At 46.3% G+C, this 13,581-nt stretch overlaps 1 protein-coding gene across 1 annotated transcript in view; it reads left to right on the forward strand.

Moving 5' to 3' along the window:
* AK1 (adenylate kinase 1) overlaps positions 1–13,581 on the forward strand; it is a 122,972-nt gene that overhangs the window by 16,302 nt on the left and 93,089 nt on the right. The window contains exons 2-4 of the mRNA XM_075324302.1: positions 1,990–2,167; positions 5,207–5,362; positions 5,741–5,913. Coding sequence (XP_075180417.1) covers positions 1,990–2,167; positions 5,207–5,362; positions 5,741–5,913 — 507 coding nt within the window. The remainder of the gene's footprint in view (positions 1–1,989; positions 2,168–5,206; positions 5,363–5,740; positions 5,914–13,581) is intronic.

A 13,581-nucleotide genomic window follows, 5' to 3' on the forward strand; every position in this document is an offset into this window, starting at 1 on the left:
GTCTCTCCCTCGTCTCTGCCAGAGACCATTAATACTAGGGATATTTTGGATACGGCTTGAAATCTAGCCAATAAAAGCCCAGTCTCATCCACCAATCGTGAAGACCCCAGTGGTCTGAATAGAGAGCTCAGGGGTATAAGAAGGAGGACTGTCCATTGTCCGGGTAGATTCTTGCTACATGCTACCAATCTAGGATCTGCGGATGCGATTGGCAAGCCATAACCGAACCTGGATTATAATACTACATGGACTTCAGCATCGAATGCAAGGATTCGGCTGAGATATCAAGGATTACGTAAGGAAGGAATCCAGCTTGGGACAATCCAGTCACCTGACTACAAGTTTTGCGGTCCTCAGCCAGCTTCCTAAATGTGGCGTTATTCCATTCTCGGTGGGTGCCCGCGAAAGCGGGGTGCTGCTGGTTTGGAGTAAGTAGCTCTGGAAGCTCTGAGGCACGGACATTCTAATCCCTGGTGAGCCAGCGGAAGGGTGAGACTCTGTTGCCAGTTACATTCTGTGGTTTTGCTGGTTATGTGCCATATGCCTTTAATTGTTTGGGGATCCAATAAAGTCTTAATATTGTGATTCCCACATCCTTTATTGTCTGAGTAGTGTTCCGCCCACAGTTAAGGAGGTCGGGCGTTCAGTTGGGATGAGCCCTTGGCCATGCTGTCTTTCTAAAGGCGGCCGGGTCAGCGGACAAGAGCACCCACTGATCCCCGTGTCTCCACAGTCATCAGACTCTGTTCACACCACAGAATCTGACAAGCATTGTGAGGTTTCTGGATTGTTCAGCCTGAGCCGGATGTCGGCTGGTTCTGGTTCACTGGTCTTCAGCTCTGCAGACTTGTGAGCGGGACCTAATAGCTTAGGTCCCTGTTTAAAGCATGGCTTCTTTCCTGTATGCGCCAATGATAGATTCAGCTTCAGCTCCAGCGATTCCCGGTCTTGGTAGTTATCCTGTTTAGTGGTGTGAGCCGGGCGTCGGCTGGTTCTGGTTCACTGGTCTTCAGCTGTGCAGACCTGTGAGCAGGACCTAAAGGCCACTTTACACACAGAGATAAATCTGCGGCAGATCTGTGGTTGCAGTGAAATTGTGGACAATCAGTGCCAGGTTTGTGGCTGTGTACAAATGGAACAATATGTCCATGATTTCACTGCAACTACAGATCTGCCAAAGATTTATCTCTGCATGTAAAGTGGCCTTAAGAGCTCAGGTCCCTGTTTAAAACACGGCTTCCTTCCAGTATGTGCTGATGAAAGCTTCAGCTCCAGTGATTCCCAGTCTTGGTGATTTTCCTGTTTATGGTGATCTGTGTTGCACTTTTGAGTGGAGTGATGTTTCCCTGTTGTACGTTACTTCCTCCCCTTTTTTGTTGTTCCTCGGTACACATATTGTCTCTCTGTGTGTTTTGAGTGCTGTGTGTACGAGTTTCCGTTGTCCCTTGTCCGTGTCATTTTGTGGGGTTTTGTTTTTGTGGGAGAGGGCAAGTAAGATCCGGGTCCGGACAGTAGTTAGGGTCACGCTGGGGACTCAAACCTGGCTACCATTAAGCCTACCTCTGAGATAAGGTACAGCGCAGGGTCTCAAGTTTGAGGGCCAGCCTAGGGGCCCCTGTCCTGTCATTACATACCCCGTGACAGGTTGGCAGACCCCAGTCCAACTTCTATTTTCTGCTTGCTTTATGTACACTGTACATTTGGAGATGCAAACGGCTCATTATGGGAGTATCAGACCCACTAATAACCTATTCTAAGTACATCATCTAAGTAGTGGACAAGAGGACATCTGTATAGGACTTCTATAATTGATTTCCAGATATGCACCGTTAAGGGAGATGGGAGTTACGTAGCTCCATTACTTGTGTAGATCCAATTTCCCAGTATTACTGGTGTACATCTATACAACCCTATGGATGATCGCATGTAAACAAACGCACCCTCAGCACTAAAGTCACCTTCAAGACTGTATTCCTCCTTTTCTTCTAGAGTCTGCTGACAGGACTCATGTATTACCGTCCAGAGGACCCCATTAATTATTTAGAACTGTGTCTGCAAAGGGTTCGAGATTTAGGGGGCCCTGAGAAGGTGCAGTGGGATACGTTTCTGGGACAGAATTTGCCTCCTATTAATGGAAATCAGGGAAAGAAAAGCACACAGAAGTCCGGTAAGTGTAAAACTGTATTGCACTTTGTATTTTTTTTCTTTTTTTTGTGACTTTTTCCCCTTTTAGCTGGTAACAGCGCTGCAGCGAGGATTGTCAGCATCCAAGGTAGGTATTTCGTGTCCCCTAGCCCATGGGCCATTGGCACTTTCTGAGTCCTGTACACCAGGCTAGTGTTTATACCCCAAACTCATATTTTGTTATAGTTTTTTTGTTGTTTTTTTTATAGTTTGTTCTTTGGCTTTTTAGGTTTTTTTCAGCATAGAATTTAAAAATATATCCATTTTTATTCTTTTTTTTATCACATTTTTGTGTTTTTCTTTTATGTAAACTAAAGGGTTATGTTTCTCTGTAGAGAGTGACATGGCTGACATGTCAGTGTAAAGAGACTTAGAAGCCATGCAATGCTCCTCTGGGAAACTAAATATACAAATGGTCTCTTTAGAGAGAAAGAGGACCTGATGATTGGTACCACCTAGTAGAAGTGTCAATCCTAAAAGTCAATATCGACCCTTTTCCGAGCCTTGCCATATCGTTTAGGATAAAAGCCAAACCAGAATCTTAATTTGCAGACACATGTTTCGGGGTATTGCCCCTCATCAGTGCAAAGTCTGAGATCTGATTTGCTTTCATCCTAAGTCATATGGCAAGGCTCATTAAAGGATCGATATTGACTTTTGGGATTGCTACGTTCATTAGAGGACCTGAACTTTAAGGCCAACTAGTGGAAGTGCGAATATTAAAAGTCAATATTAACCCTTTGACGAGCCTTGCCATATGACGTAGGATAAAAGCCAAACCAGAATCTCAATTTTCAGTCATATGTTTTGGGTAATTGCTCCTCGTCAATGCAAAGTATGAGATCTGATTTGGCTTTCATCCTAAGTAATATAGCAAGGCTCATTAAAAGATCGATATTACCTTTTAGGATTGCTACGTTCATTAGATGACCTGAACTTTAGCGCCACCTAGTGGAAGTGGGAATGCTAAAAGTCAATATTGACCCTTTGATGAGCCTTGCCATATGACTTAGGATAAAAGCCAAACCAGAATCTCAATTTGCAGACACATGTTTCAGGGTATTGCCCCTCATCAGTGCAAAGTCTGAGATATGATTTGGCTTTTATACTAAGTCATATGGCAAGGCTCATTAACACTAGAACTACTGGACTCGTGACACCTATATAGAAATACATGGTGCAAAGTAGTCAAAATGACTACCTCAGTAGTTCTAGTGTTAAAGGGTCGGTCAATATTGACTTTTAGGATTGCTACATTCATGAGAGAACCTGAACTTTAGCGCCACCTAGTGGAAGTGGGAATGCTAAAATTCAATAACGACCCCTTGATGAGCCTTGCCATATGACTTAGGATAAAAGCCAAACCAGAATTTCAATTTGCAGACACATGTTTTGGGGTATTGCCCTTCATCAATGCAAAGTCTGAGATCTCATTTGTCTTTCATCCTAAGTCATATGGCAAGACTTATTGTCAATTTGCATACATTTTATGTAACCAGCTCTGGCCCTAGCCCCAACCATAGCCTTTACCCTAACCCAAAACCTAACCCTAGTTGAAAAATGTATTATACTTATTTATAATAGTGTTTTTGGTTTTATTTTACAAGAGACACTTTTTTTTTTTAATTTGGGAAAGTTCTCGAAACATGTCCCAATCAGTGAGAGGACAGGCAGAGAGGTGTTGGAGAGCACATGAATCACTACTGTCTTGCTCATCCTCTGTCACTACCTATGCAGAGCACAGCAGCCGCTGACAAACTCATCTTGACTGCTGTGCTCTGCATAGGACCTGAAGGACAAAAACAAGCGCTTGCTGTATTACTCATTCAAGCTCATCAGCTGCTGCGTGGACACAGTCATTCTAAGAAAAAGCTGTGCTTGCTACTGGATAGTTTCCCATTGTTAGTCCATGGGTGAAATTTGGTGCTCCCATAGAAGTCGGACCACTTGGGACAATTGCCTCTTTTCCCCCTCCATACTATACAACAGCCTGGTAACATATGTGTCACACACACGGACTTGGGGAAGGTCCGGTGCATGGCAAGACCCACAACAAACAAAGGGTTCACCACAACAAACAAGGGGTGCACCGGGGACACCTTAACAATGGTGGGCCTTGGCGCTAGGAAAGGGGATGATGTGACACTTCCTTTACTCACCTGCAGCTGTACCCTCCAATTCTAGCAAGCCCTTTACAGGTTCCCCACCTGTCGCCAAGCACGATACCTGAAACCCTAAGAAATCCTGCGGAAACCCTGGCTAGTGTGCTGGCAGGTGAAACTGCTAGTCCCATCGCTGCACTAAAACAACATGAAGAGAAGGTACGACTTACAGAGGAAACAACAAAGGATAAGGTGCAACTTCATGGTGGACATATTATTGGTGTACCCTGTGCAGCCAAGGGGGCTCAACTCCACCTCCAGAACAGGTGGAATTGTGCATTTTGATCAATCATGGGTCACGCACTGACTTGAGGAAGGTCTGGCATGAGGCAAGACACACAACAAACATTGGTTTGACCACAACAAACAAGGGGTACTTTAACAACGGTGGACTCTGGTGCTAGGGAAAGGGATGATGCGACACCTCCTGCAATTACCTGGCACTGTACCCTACTCTCCTTGCCAGTCCCTATTCAGATTCCGCACCTGTCGCCGAACAGAATACCTGAAGCACTGAGAGACCTTGTAATAACCCTAGCTAGTGAGCTGGCAGGTGAGAATCGCTAGTCTCACCGCTGCACTAATACAGCAGGGGAAGGTACGACAGACAGGGGAAACAAAAAAGGATAGGGTCCAACTTCATAGCTGTAGTCAGACATCAGGGTTCAGCAAAGGGTTTAGTAGCTCCTTCCACCTCCAGGCCTAGCTTTGGAATGAAACAAAAAAAACAAAACGACGCCCTCTACTGGGAGATGTGACTATATATAGGGTGTGTAAGATGGTATATCACTTGTAGAGTTGATGTAATGCTCCATTTTCTTCATTTGTATTCCTTGCTGAATTTTATTTTCTCCCTCCAGAGGGACCACATATGCGTCGCTATGATCGACTGCCTCCTATCCAGTCCCAGTTCTCAATTGATAGTGACAGTGATATGACAGAATCTTCAGGGCTCATTCAAGAATACGACGTCTTTGACCCCAACAGACCTCGACCTAAAATCATTTTCGTCATCGGTAAGAACTGATTTACAAGGATTTTACGTCTCTGTGGTCCGGAAACCGTATGAGAACTGTGCAAAGATTTCCATTAATGGGATCCCGTGATGCTATAAAAAGGAATACGAATTTCCGGTAAACAACCGTCAAGAGCTATGTTGGGCATTACGAGGGACAGAAATCTCCAAGGATTGGTAAAAGGGTCATGAATCTTTAACACTTGTGATGGAGAGTGGTTCCAATCAATGGAGCTTTTCTCGAGAGTTGTATCAGTGATTCCAATGATGGAAATCTCGGAGGACCATCAGAATGATTGGGAAATGATCTTTTTCATGGATGTTTTGCTTGTTCTGGTCATTTTTCTGTCCCAGTTTTACCGTTTCACTTCTGTTTTAGGTGGTCCAGGCAGTGGTAAGGGGACTCAGAGCACAAAGATGGCCTCCCATTTTGGGTTTAACTGTATTTCCGTTGGAGAGATTTTACGCAACCAGCTAATCCATCATGCCAGCAGTGATCGTAAATGGGAATTGATTGCCCAGATTATCTCGAAAGGGGAACTTGCACCTCCGGTAGGTCAGATTTGACTTTTTTTTAATAAAAAAAAAAAGATATTAAAAAAATGTGGTCCATGAAAAAGCTCAGTGGTTACATCATGATCGTCGTTACATAAGACAACTAGCCAGGCCATGATTCTCCATACATAAGCCACTAGTCAGGCCATGATGCTCCATACATAAGCCACTAGTCTGGCCATGATGCTCCATACATAAGCCACTAGTCTGGCCATGATGCTCCATACATAAGCTACTAGTCTGGCCATGATGCTCCATACATAAGCCACTAGTCAAGCCATGATGCTCCATACATATGCCACTAGTCTGGCCATAATGCTCCATACATAAGCTACTAGTCAGGCCATGATGCTCCATACATAAGCCACTAGTCTGGCCATGATGCTGGATACATAAGCTACTAGTCAGGCCATGATGCTCCATACATAAGCCACTAGTCTGGCCATGATGCTCCATATATAAGCCACTAGTCTGGCCATGATGCTCCATACATAAGCTACTAGTCAGGCCATGATGCTCCATACATAAGCCACTAGTCAGGCTATGATGCTCCATACATAAGCCACTAGTCAGGCCATGATGCTCCATACATAAGCCACTAGTCAGGCCATGATGCTCCATACATAAGCCACTAGTCTGGCCATGATGCTCCATACATAAGCTACTAGTCAGGCCATGATGCTCCATACATAAGCCACTAGTCTGGCCATGATGCTCCATATATAAGCCACTAGTCTGGCCATGATGCTCCATACATAAGCTACTAGTCTGGCCATGATGCTCCATACATAAGCGACTAGTCAGGCTATGATGCTCCATACATAAGCCACTAGTCAGGCCATGATGCTCCATACATAAGCCACTAGTCAGGCCATGATGGTCGATACATAAGCCACTAGTCTGGCTATGATGCTGGATACATAAGCTACTAGTCAGGCCATGATGCTCCATACATAAGCCCACTAGCCAGGCCATGATGCTCCATACATAAGCCCACTAGCCAGGCCATGATGCTCCATACATAAGCCCACTAGCCAGGCCATTATGTTCCATATATAAGCCCACTATCCAGGCCATGATGCTCCATACGTAAGCCACTAGTCAGGTCACAATGCTCCATGCAAAATCCCAATAGTCAAGCCACATTGCTTCATACATAAGCCCACTAATCAGGCCATGATTCACCATACATCAGCTCACTAGCGACATTATGATACTCCATACTAAGCCCACTAGCCAGGTCATGATGCTACATACATAAGCCCACTAGCCACATTATGATGCTCTATGCTAAGCCGAATAGCCAGTTCATAATCACTTCACCAAGTTGGATGCCTAGACTAAAAGGGATCGCATAGTTAACCATCGGCACAAACGGGCCCTTTGTGAGGCTGGGTCAGTAGGGCAGTATATCAGTATATCTTGGCTATTAGAGAACAGTCTGGCGGGATGGGAGATGGGGCATTGGTGCTTTCTTTGTGATTGAGGTATCGGTTGCTCATGAGTTCCTGACATATGAATAACAATAGCATGCTTATTGGGGAAAATAGGGGGGTGTTGTCTGGATGAGATATCCCCTTTAAAAAGTAACTGTCTCTAGGTTAGAGGCCACCGTCATGTTGCTATACAACTGGGGTATTCTTAAGTTGTCCGCTATCCACAGGATTCCCAATGAACCTGAGAACTCTGCAGAATCCTACATGGGTGAAATTTGCTCCATTCATTGTTTAAAGGACTCTCGGAAATAGCCAAAGGTACTCGGCTTTCTCTGTCTGTCTCAAAATAAGATTCCTGGGGGTCCTATGAGTCTGACTGTGGTATTTGGGGAAGGAGAAGATGGTGACCCCTGACCAAACCTACTTCTGGGCCCTGGGGTGCCTCACCACCCTAGATTGGTTCTGCACCTATGCGCTGACCAGGATACCTGACCCTAGGTATCCCTCGAGCTGGACCATAAATAGAGAACGGGTGGGATGAGCTCTTCGTCAACCCCACTAAACACTATAGAAGAAACAAGAAGGACACACAGGGGGAAAATGCATGAATTACTAACCCACAGATGACACAGGTAGAAGTTCAGCTACGTTTTCAGCAGTGATACCACAGAGGAGTACAAGCCAACTGCTTGCAACCAGAACTTCAATGAACCAGTCCAAGAAAGGAAGGGGTATAGCAGCACCAAGAGAATACTAATGATCAGCAGCTGGGTGGAAGGAGAGCTCTGCTGGGTCCAAAAGGGGGAGAGATGAATCCAGTAGGAAAGCTACCTATACCAATGAATACTGACACAAGGATCAATGGAAAGTCAGGGAGCATTCTGCACAGCCAAACGCTGTGACCTTCTATGGCCAGAAACCACATGACTGTCTGTCACCCAAAACCCACAATGTGATTGCACTCACTGCTGACGGACTCATCTCATAGGCTTATGTCAATAATATAGAAAACCTTATACTATTGAACGACACTGTTTTTTGACATGAGTGAGTTTGGACCCCGGCTACATGACAGCATCATGCTAGCCCCAAACCTAGTGATATGTTCCCTTTAAATGAGATATATTCACTGCGTGCAGCTGGTCATGTACATTTCTATTTAATTAATGAAAGATTGACGTGGCGGTGTAGCAACCGTTCACAATGTCACAAAAGAGACTGAGCGGCTTTTACGCCTCCTTGCTGTATTGTCATGGAAATGCTCAGTTTATTTCCTAACATCATGAATCAGAATATGACAAGAACGGTAAGGACAGCATGTGACTTTGTGGAACGGTAATGGGACCCGGGCACGCTGCGGTGCAGGCAATCCCAAAAGCGTATGTATGTGTGTATGTATGTATGTGTATGTATGTCCGCTAAAGGAATCCGCCCCGTTGCATTTACAATCACAAAATATTGCACAGACACCGCATCATAGACTATGTTTTGAGGGGGAAATTTAACCCCGCGCTGTACAGTTATTCACCAAAAAACCTGTTTACATTAAAGTCAATAGAGCTGGGAGCTACATGTCATTAATAGGAGATGTGATTGTGTGACGCCCTGGACTAGTCAGGTCGTCCCAGGTAGTCCCATGCACACACACCCCCTCCCCTTAGAAAGGTGACAGCAGCCAACCAACAAACTCTTGTCACCACCCTCCGGGTTTGATGTCCACACCGGGGAGGCGGAGCCAGGTGGTTGGCTCCACCCACCGAGGAGTTCACAGGCCTGGAGTTTGGAAAAACAGTTAGTTGTAGTTCTAGTTGTAGTAGTAGATTAGCTTTGACAGTGGAGGAGAGCAGTCAAGTTCAAGGGCAGACCTGTGACCAGGCCTGCCATAGTCTACCAGGTGTCTGGGTTGGAGCCAAGTCACCTCTGTCTGGCATGAAGGCAGATGGTGATGGCCGCCTGCAGGAGCTGGGATTACAGCCGGTCGAACCGTAGGGACCAGGGTCAGGCGGTGGCCCGCCGGTACCCAACCGGGGAGCCGATTGGAAACCGGAGCACCAGGAGGGGTACTCAGACCCAGTATGAAGCCCAGAAACCACTAGGCTAAGTCGAATCAACTGATTGAGGACTGGACTTTAGGACCTTTCCCACACAAGACCTGTTATAAGACAACAGCCCAACCATAGGGGTAAAGCCACCGCCAAGGCATAGAGACCCAAAGGGCCAGCATCTGCGGGCAAACAGGGCTCTACCGGCAACCAGCAAGCCGGTGAGCGGACTACCGTTGCTTAGGCATAGGAGTCATAACATTCACATCAAAGAGGTGCAGGAGAAAGGCGGAAACCACCAGCCTGTTAAGGGGAAGCTGCAGCCGGCTGCGGGCACCGTTCATCATCCCGTTTGGTTTACCAGAGTCTCCGGTGTGTTGTATCATAGTGAGTACACCAGTGCCTTCAGGCCGCGCACCGCACCGCACAGACACGCCAGTACCATCCATTCCCCCGCCTCAGCGCCTCCCTCTGGCCCCCGGGACCATCACTCCCCTACCCATGAAGGGGTCAACACCCAGCTGTGCAACACCGTCCCCGAGAGGCCTAGTCAACGGCAGCGGTGGTGTACATCCATTCACCACAACCCGTGGGTGGCGTCACAAACTTAAATCCCCTACAAACCACCGCGGCCCTGGTCGTGGAACTCCCCACCGAAGTCCCTGCGTGTAGCGCCAACCCCCTTTCAGAGCGATGTGACCCCCCCGGGTCCGTGGAAGAGCTCGAGCCACCCACCGTACGAGCACGGATCCGAGCGGCTCGGCAGCCGGCCGAGCCCGCGGGGCGGTACAATTGGTTGCTATAGACAACGAAGGACATTATTAGTATAAGAAGCTTATGTGTGAGGTAATAGGATTGTGGTGGAGAGACGGATAGAGAGAGAGATAGTCAGACAGAGAGACAGACAAGGCCAGACAGAGACACACAGAAAAACAGAGAGACAGAGAGAAACAGAAAGAGAGACAAAGACAGAGAGGCAGACACAGAAAAACATAGAGCGAAACAGAGAGAGGGAGACAGGGAAAGAGACAGAGACAGACAGAGACAGACAGAGAGACGGATAGAGACAGACAGAGAGACCGATAGAGAGACAGAAACAGACAGACACACAGAAAAACAGAGAGACAGAGAGAGATAGAGAGAGACAGAGACAGAGAGAAACATAGAGACAGGGAGAGAGACAGAGACAGAGAGAGACAGAGACAGACAGAGAGACGGACAGAGACAGACAGAGAGACCGATAGAGAGACAAACAGACAGACACACAGAAAAACAGAGAGACAGAGAGAGATAGAGAGAGACAGAGACAGAGAGAAACATAGAGACAGGGAGAGAGACAGAGACAGAGAGAGACAGAGACAGACAGAGAGACGGACAGAGACAGACAGAGAGACCGATAGAGAGACAGAAACAGACAGACACACAGAAAAACAGAGAGACAGAGAGAGATAGAGAGAGACAGAGACAGAGAGAGACAGAGACAGACAGAGAGAGACAGATGGAGAGGCAGACAGACAGAGAGACAGAGGGAGACGGAGAGAGAGACAGAGAGAGACAGAGAGACGGATAGAGATACAGATGGAGAGGCAGACAGACAGAGACAGACAGAGGGAGACAGAGAGAGACAGAGACACACACAGAAAAACAGAGAGAAACAGAGAGACAGAGAGAGAGAGGCAGACAGGGAGAGAGACAGAGAGATGGATAGAGAGACAGAGAAAGAGAGAGTGGCAGACAGGGAAAGAGACAGATAGGGAGAGAGCTGGAGAAAGAGAGAGTGGCAGACAGGGAAAGAGACAGATAGGGAGAGTGGGAGAGAGACAGTTCCTATCCTGGGTAATGGCAGGCAGTACAGCTAGTCCCCTATAAAAGGCTATTGGAATACATTTGGGTGAAAATGGAAAACAGAAAATTAATGACTCTCTTAACGCGGTCTGTGCTGATCACTAGGAACAAACCCAGATCCCATCAAGTGTCAGTTCCACTCAATGTGATCCGATGTCACCCGGCTGCTGTAACATCCGCCCGTCACGTGCATTCATTTATCCATTGTGATGAAGCTAAATCTAACAAATAAGACATTTATGGTTATATGCTTTTTTTTTAAAAAAAAAAAGGGAATTGGGCGATTTTCCAGTCTGCAAAGTGGTTATCATTATAAATTCAGGCATCTTTTGGTAGATTTTTTTTATTTTTTACCCCTCCAAAAATTATCCGTTTTAAGAAATGGTACATTCCTTTTTCTAAATGCACTTCGCTCACCATCTAAAAGCCACTCAAGGGGCTCGCTGCCCTGTATAATGCCAGCTGAGCTTTAATGAATGCTTAATGCTGGGTTTCATGGTAGCGCTGCAGAGAAAGCGGAAAAAGGTGCTGTATACTCCCCCTGGTGGCGTGTAGGCATCTTTGCAGCTAAGTGATGAAGACATTGCAAATGATCAAAAAAACAGATTGTGTTCGGTTTGGTATAATCCATCACCAGACATATAGATTTAATGCAGAACATATTAGTAACCTAGCATGATCCTAATGCTCCAACCCCGTCTCCCGCCCCATCCAAAAAAGAGGAAGCGAGTGTTGTGCATGCTTTCTTTAATGGCCCCCGTAATTGGGATTAAATGGAAACAAAGCTGATTATCTACATCACTAAAGAATAGGGCAAAAAAGCTTAAAATGTTACATATATCTTTAAAAGAATTGGATTGTGCACAATGACTTTGTGATAGTGGGGGCACTATGCTATCCCTACCTCAGGATTACTCCTGATGGTGGAGATGCCTGAGTCTCCTTCCTGGCCCTGCTCCTGACCAGTCCTGATCTGATTTCCCCTCCCCCAGGGAGCGATAGAACAAGAGAATGTTGAAAATCACAGATAAACATAGACAAGGGAAAAAGCAAAACTTTGTCACACAACACGCACACACAAAGATAAAGACAATAAGAGGTTCAGGAGGAAAACAAGAGTAGGAAGGAAACTACAAAACAACAGGGGTTAACTCCAGAACCGCAACAAGTAATAGGCACAACGTTCACCAGAGAGTCTAGGGCACCACACTTCACAGACCAACATAGAATAAACTATAGAAACTATAGCTGGCATTGGTAGAAGGATTCCACCAGCATAAATAGGAGGGGACAGATGTGATAGGTCGCTCCACAACATGTGATTATAGGAGCAAGCAGACTAGCCAAGATTGACTCTTGCAAACCTGCCTATGAATCAGCACACAGCAAGTCAATGCCAGAGTCTGCCTATGTCGATCCCAGACACGAAAGAAACCATCGGCAGAGTGTAAGAATCTACAATCTGAACAGAGTCCAATGCCACCATGACAGCCAGCAAAGTTTGTGCAACACTCCATTTGACAATGTCCCTTTAACCTTTTGCATCGTTTGCCTTCTCTAGCCTCTAATTTGTCTTGTCTACTGTTGGCTGCAGAATGAGTTAACTGAGAATCCGGCTTCCAATCTTCCACCGTATCCAATTCAAACTTCTAACACTGACCTACAAAGCTGTGCATAATCTTTCCCCTCCGTACATCTCCGAACTACTCTCCCACTACACTCCAACACGTCACCTCCGGTCCTCCCAAGATCTCCTCCTCTCCTCCTCTCTCATTCGCTCCTCACGCAACCGACTCCAAGACTTCTCCCGAGCATCCCCAGTCTCCTGGAACTCGCTGCCTCAACACGTCAGACTATCCCCTACCCTTGCAAACTTCAAACGGAACCTGAAAACTCATCTGTTCAGAAATGCCTACAATCTACAAAAATTGTTTAAAAGAACAGAGAGTCCTCAGTGGTTGATACCTTTTAATGGCTAACTGAAAAGATGGTAATAATTGCAATTATTACCATCTTTTCAGTTAGCCATTAAAAGGTATCAACCACTGAGGACTCTCTGTTCTTTTAAACAATTTTTTTATCTCTACTGGCTAACACGGTACAAAGATATATTTTACTTGTACAATCTACAATGAACTCGCTGCCGCCCGACCACCGTGCGGAGCTGCCGCCCGACCACCGTGCGGAGCTGCCGCCCGACCACCGTGCGGAGCTGCCGCCCGACCACCGTGCGGAGCCGCCGCCTGACCTACACCCCACCTATTGTCTCCTCCCCATAATCCTATAGAATGTAAGCCCGCAAGGGTAGGGCCCTCTTCCCTCTGTACTAGTCTGTCTACTGT

Source organism: Anomaloglossus baeobatrachus, chromosome 9 (assembly GCF_048569485.1).
Source record: "Anomaloglossus baeobatrachus isolate aAnoBae1 chromosome 9, aAnoBae1.hap1, whole genome shotgun sequence".
Classification (NCBI taxonomy): Eukaryota; Metazoa; Chordata; class Amphibia; order Anura; family Aromobatidae; genus Anomaloglossus; species Anomaloglossus baeobatrachus.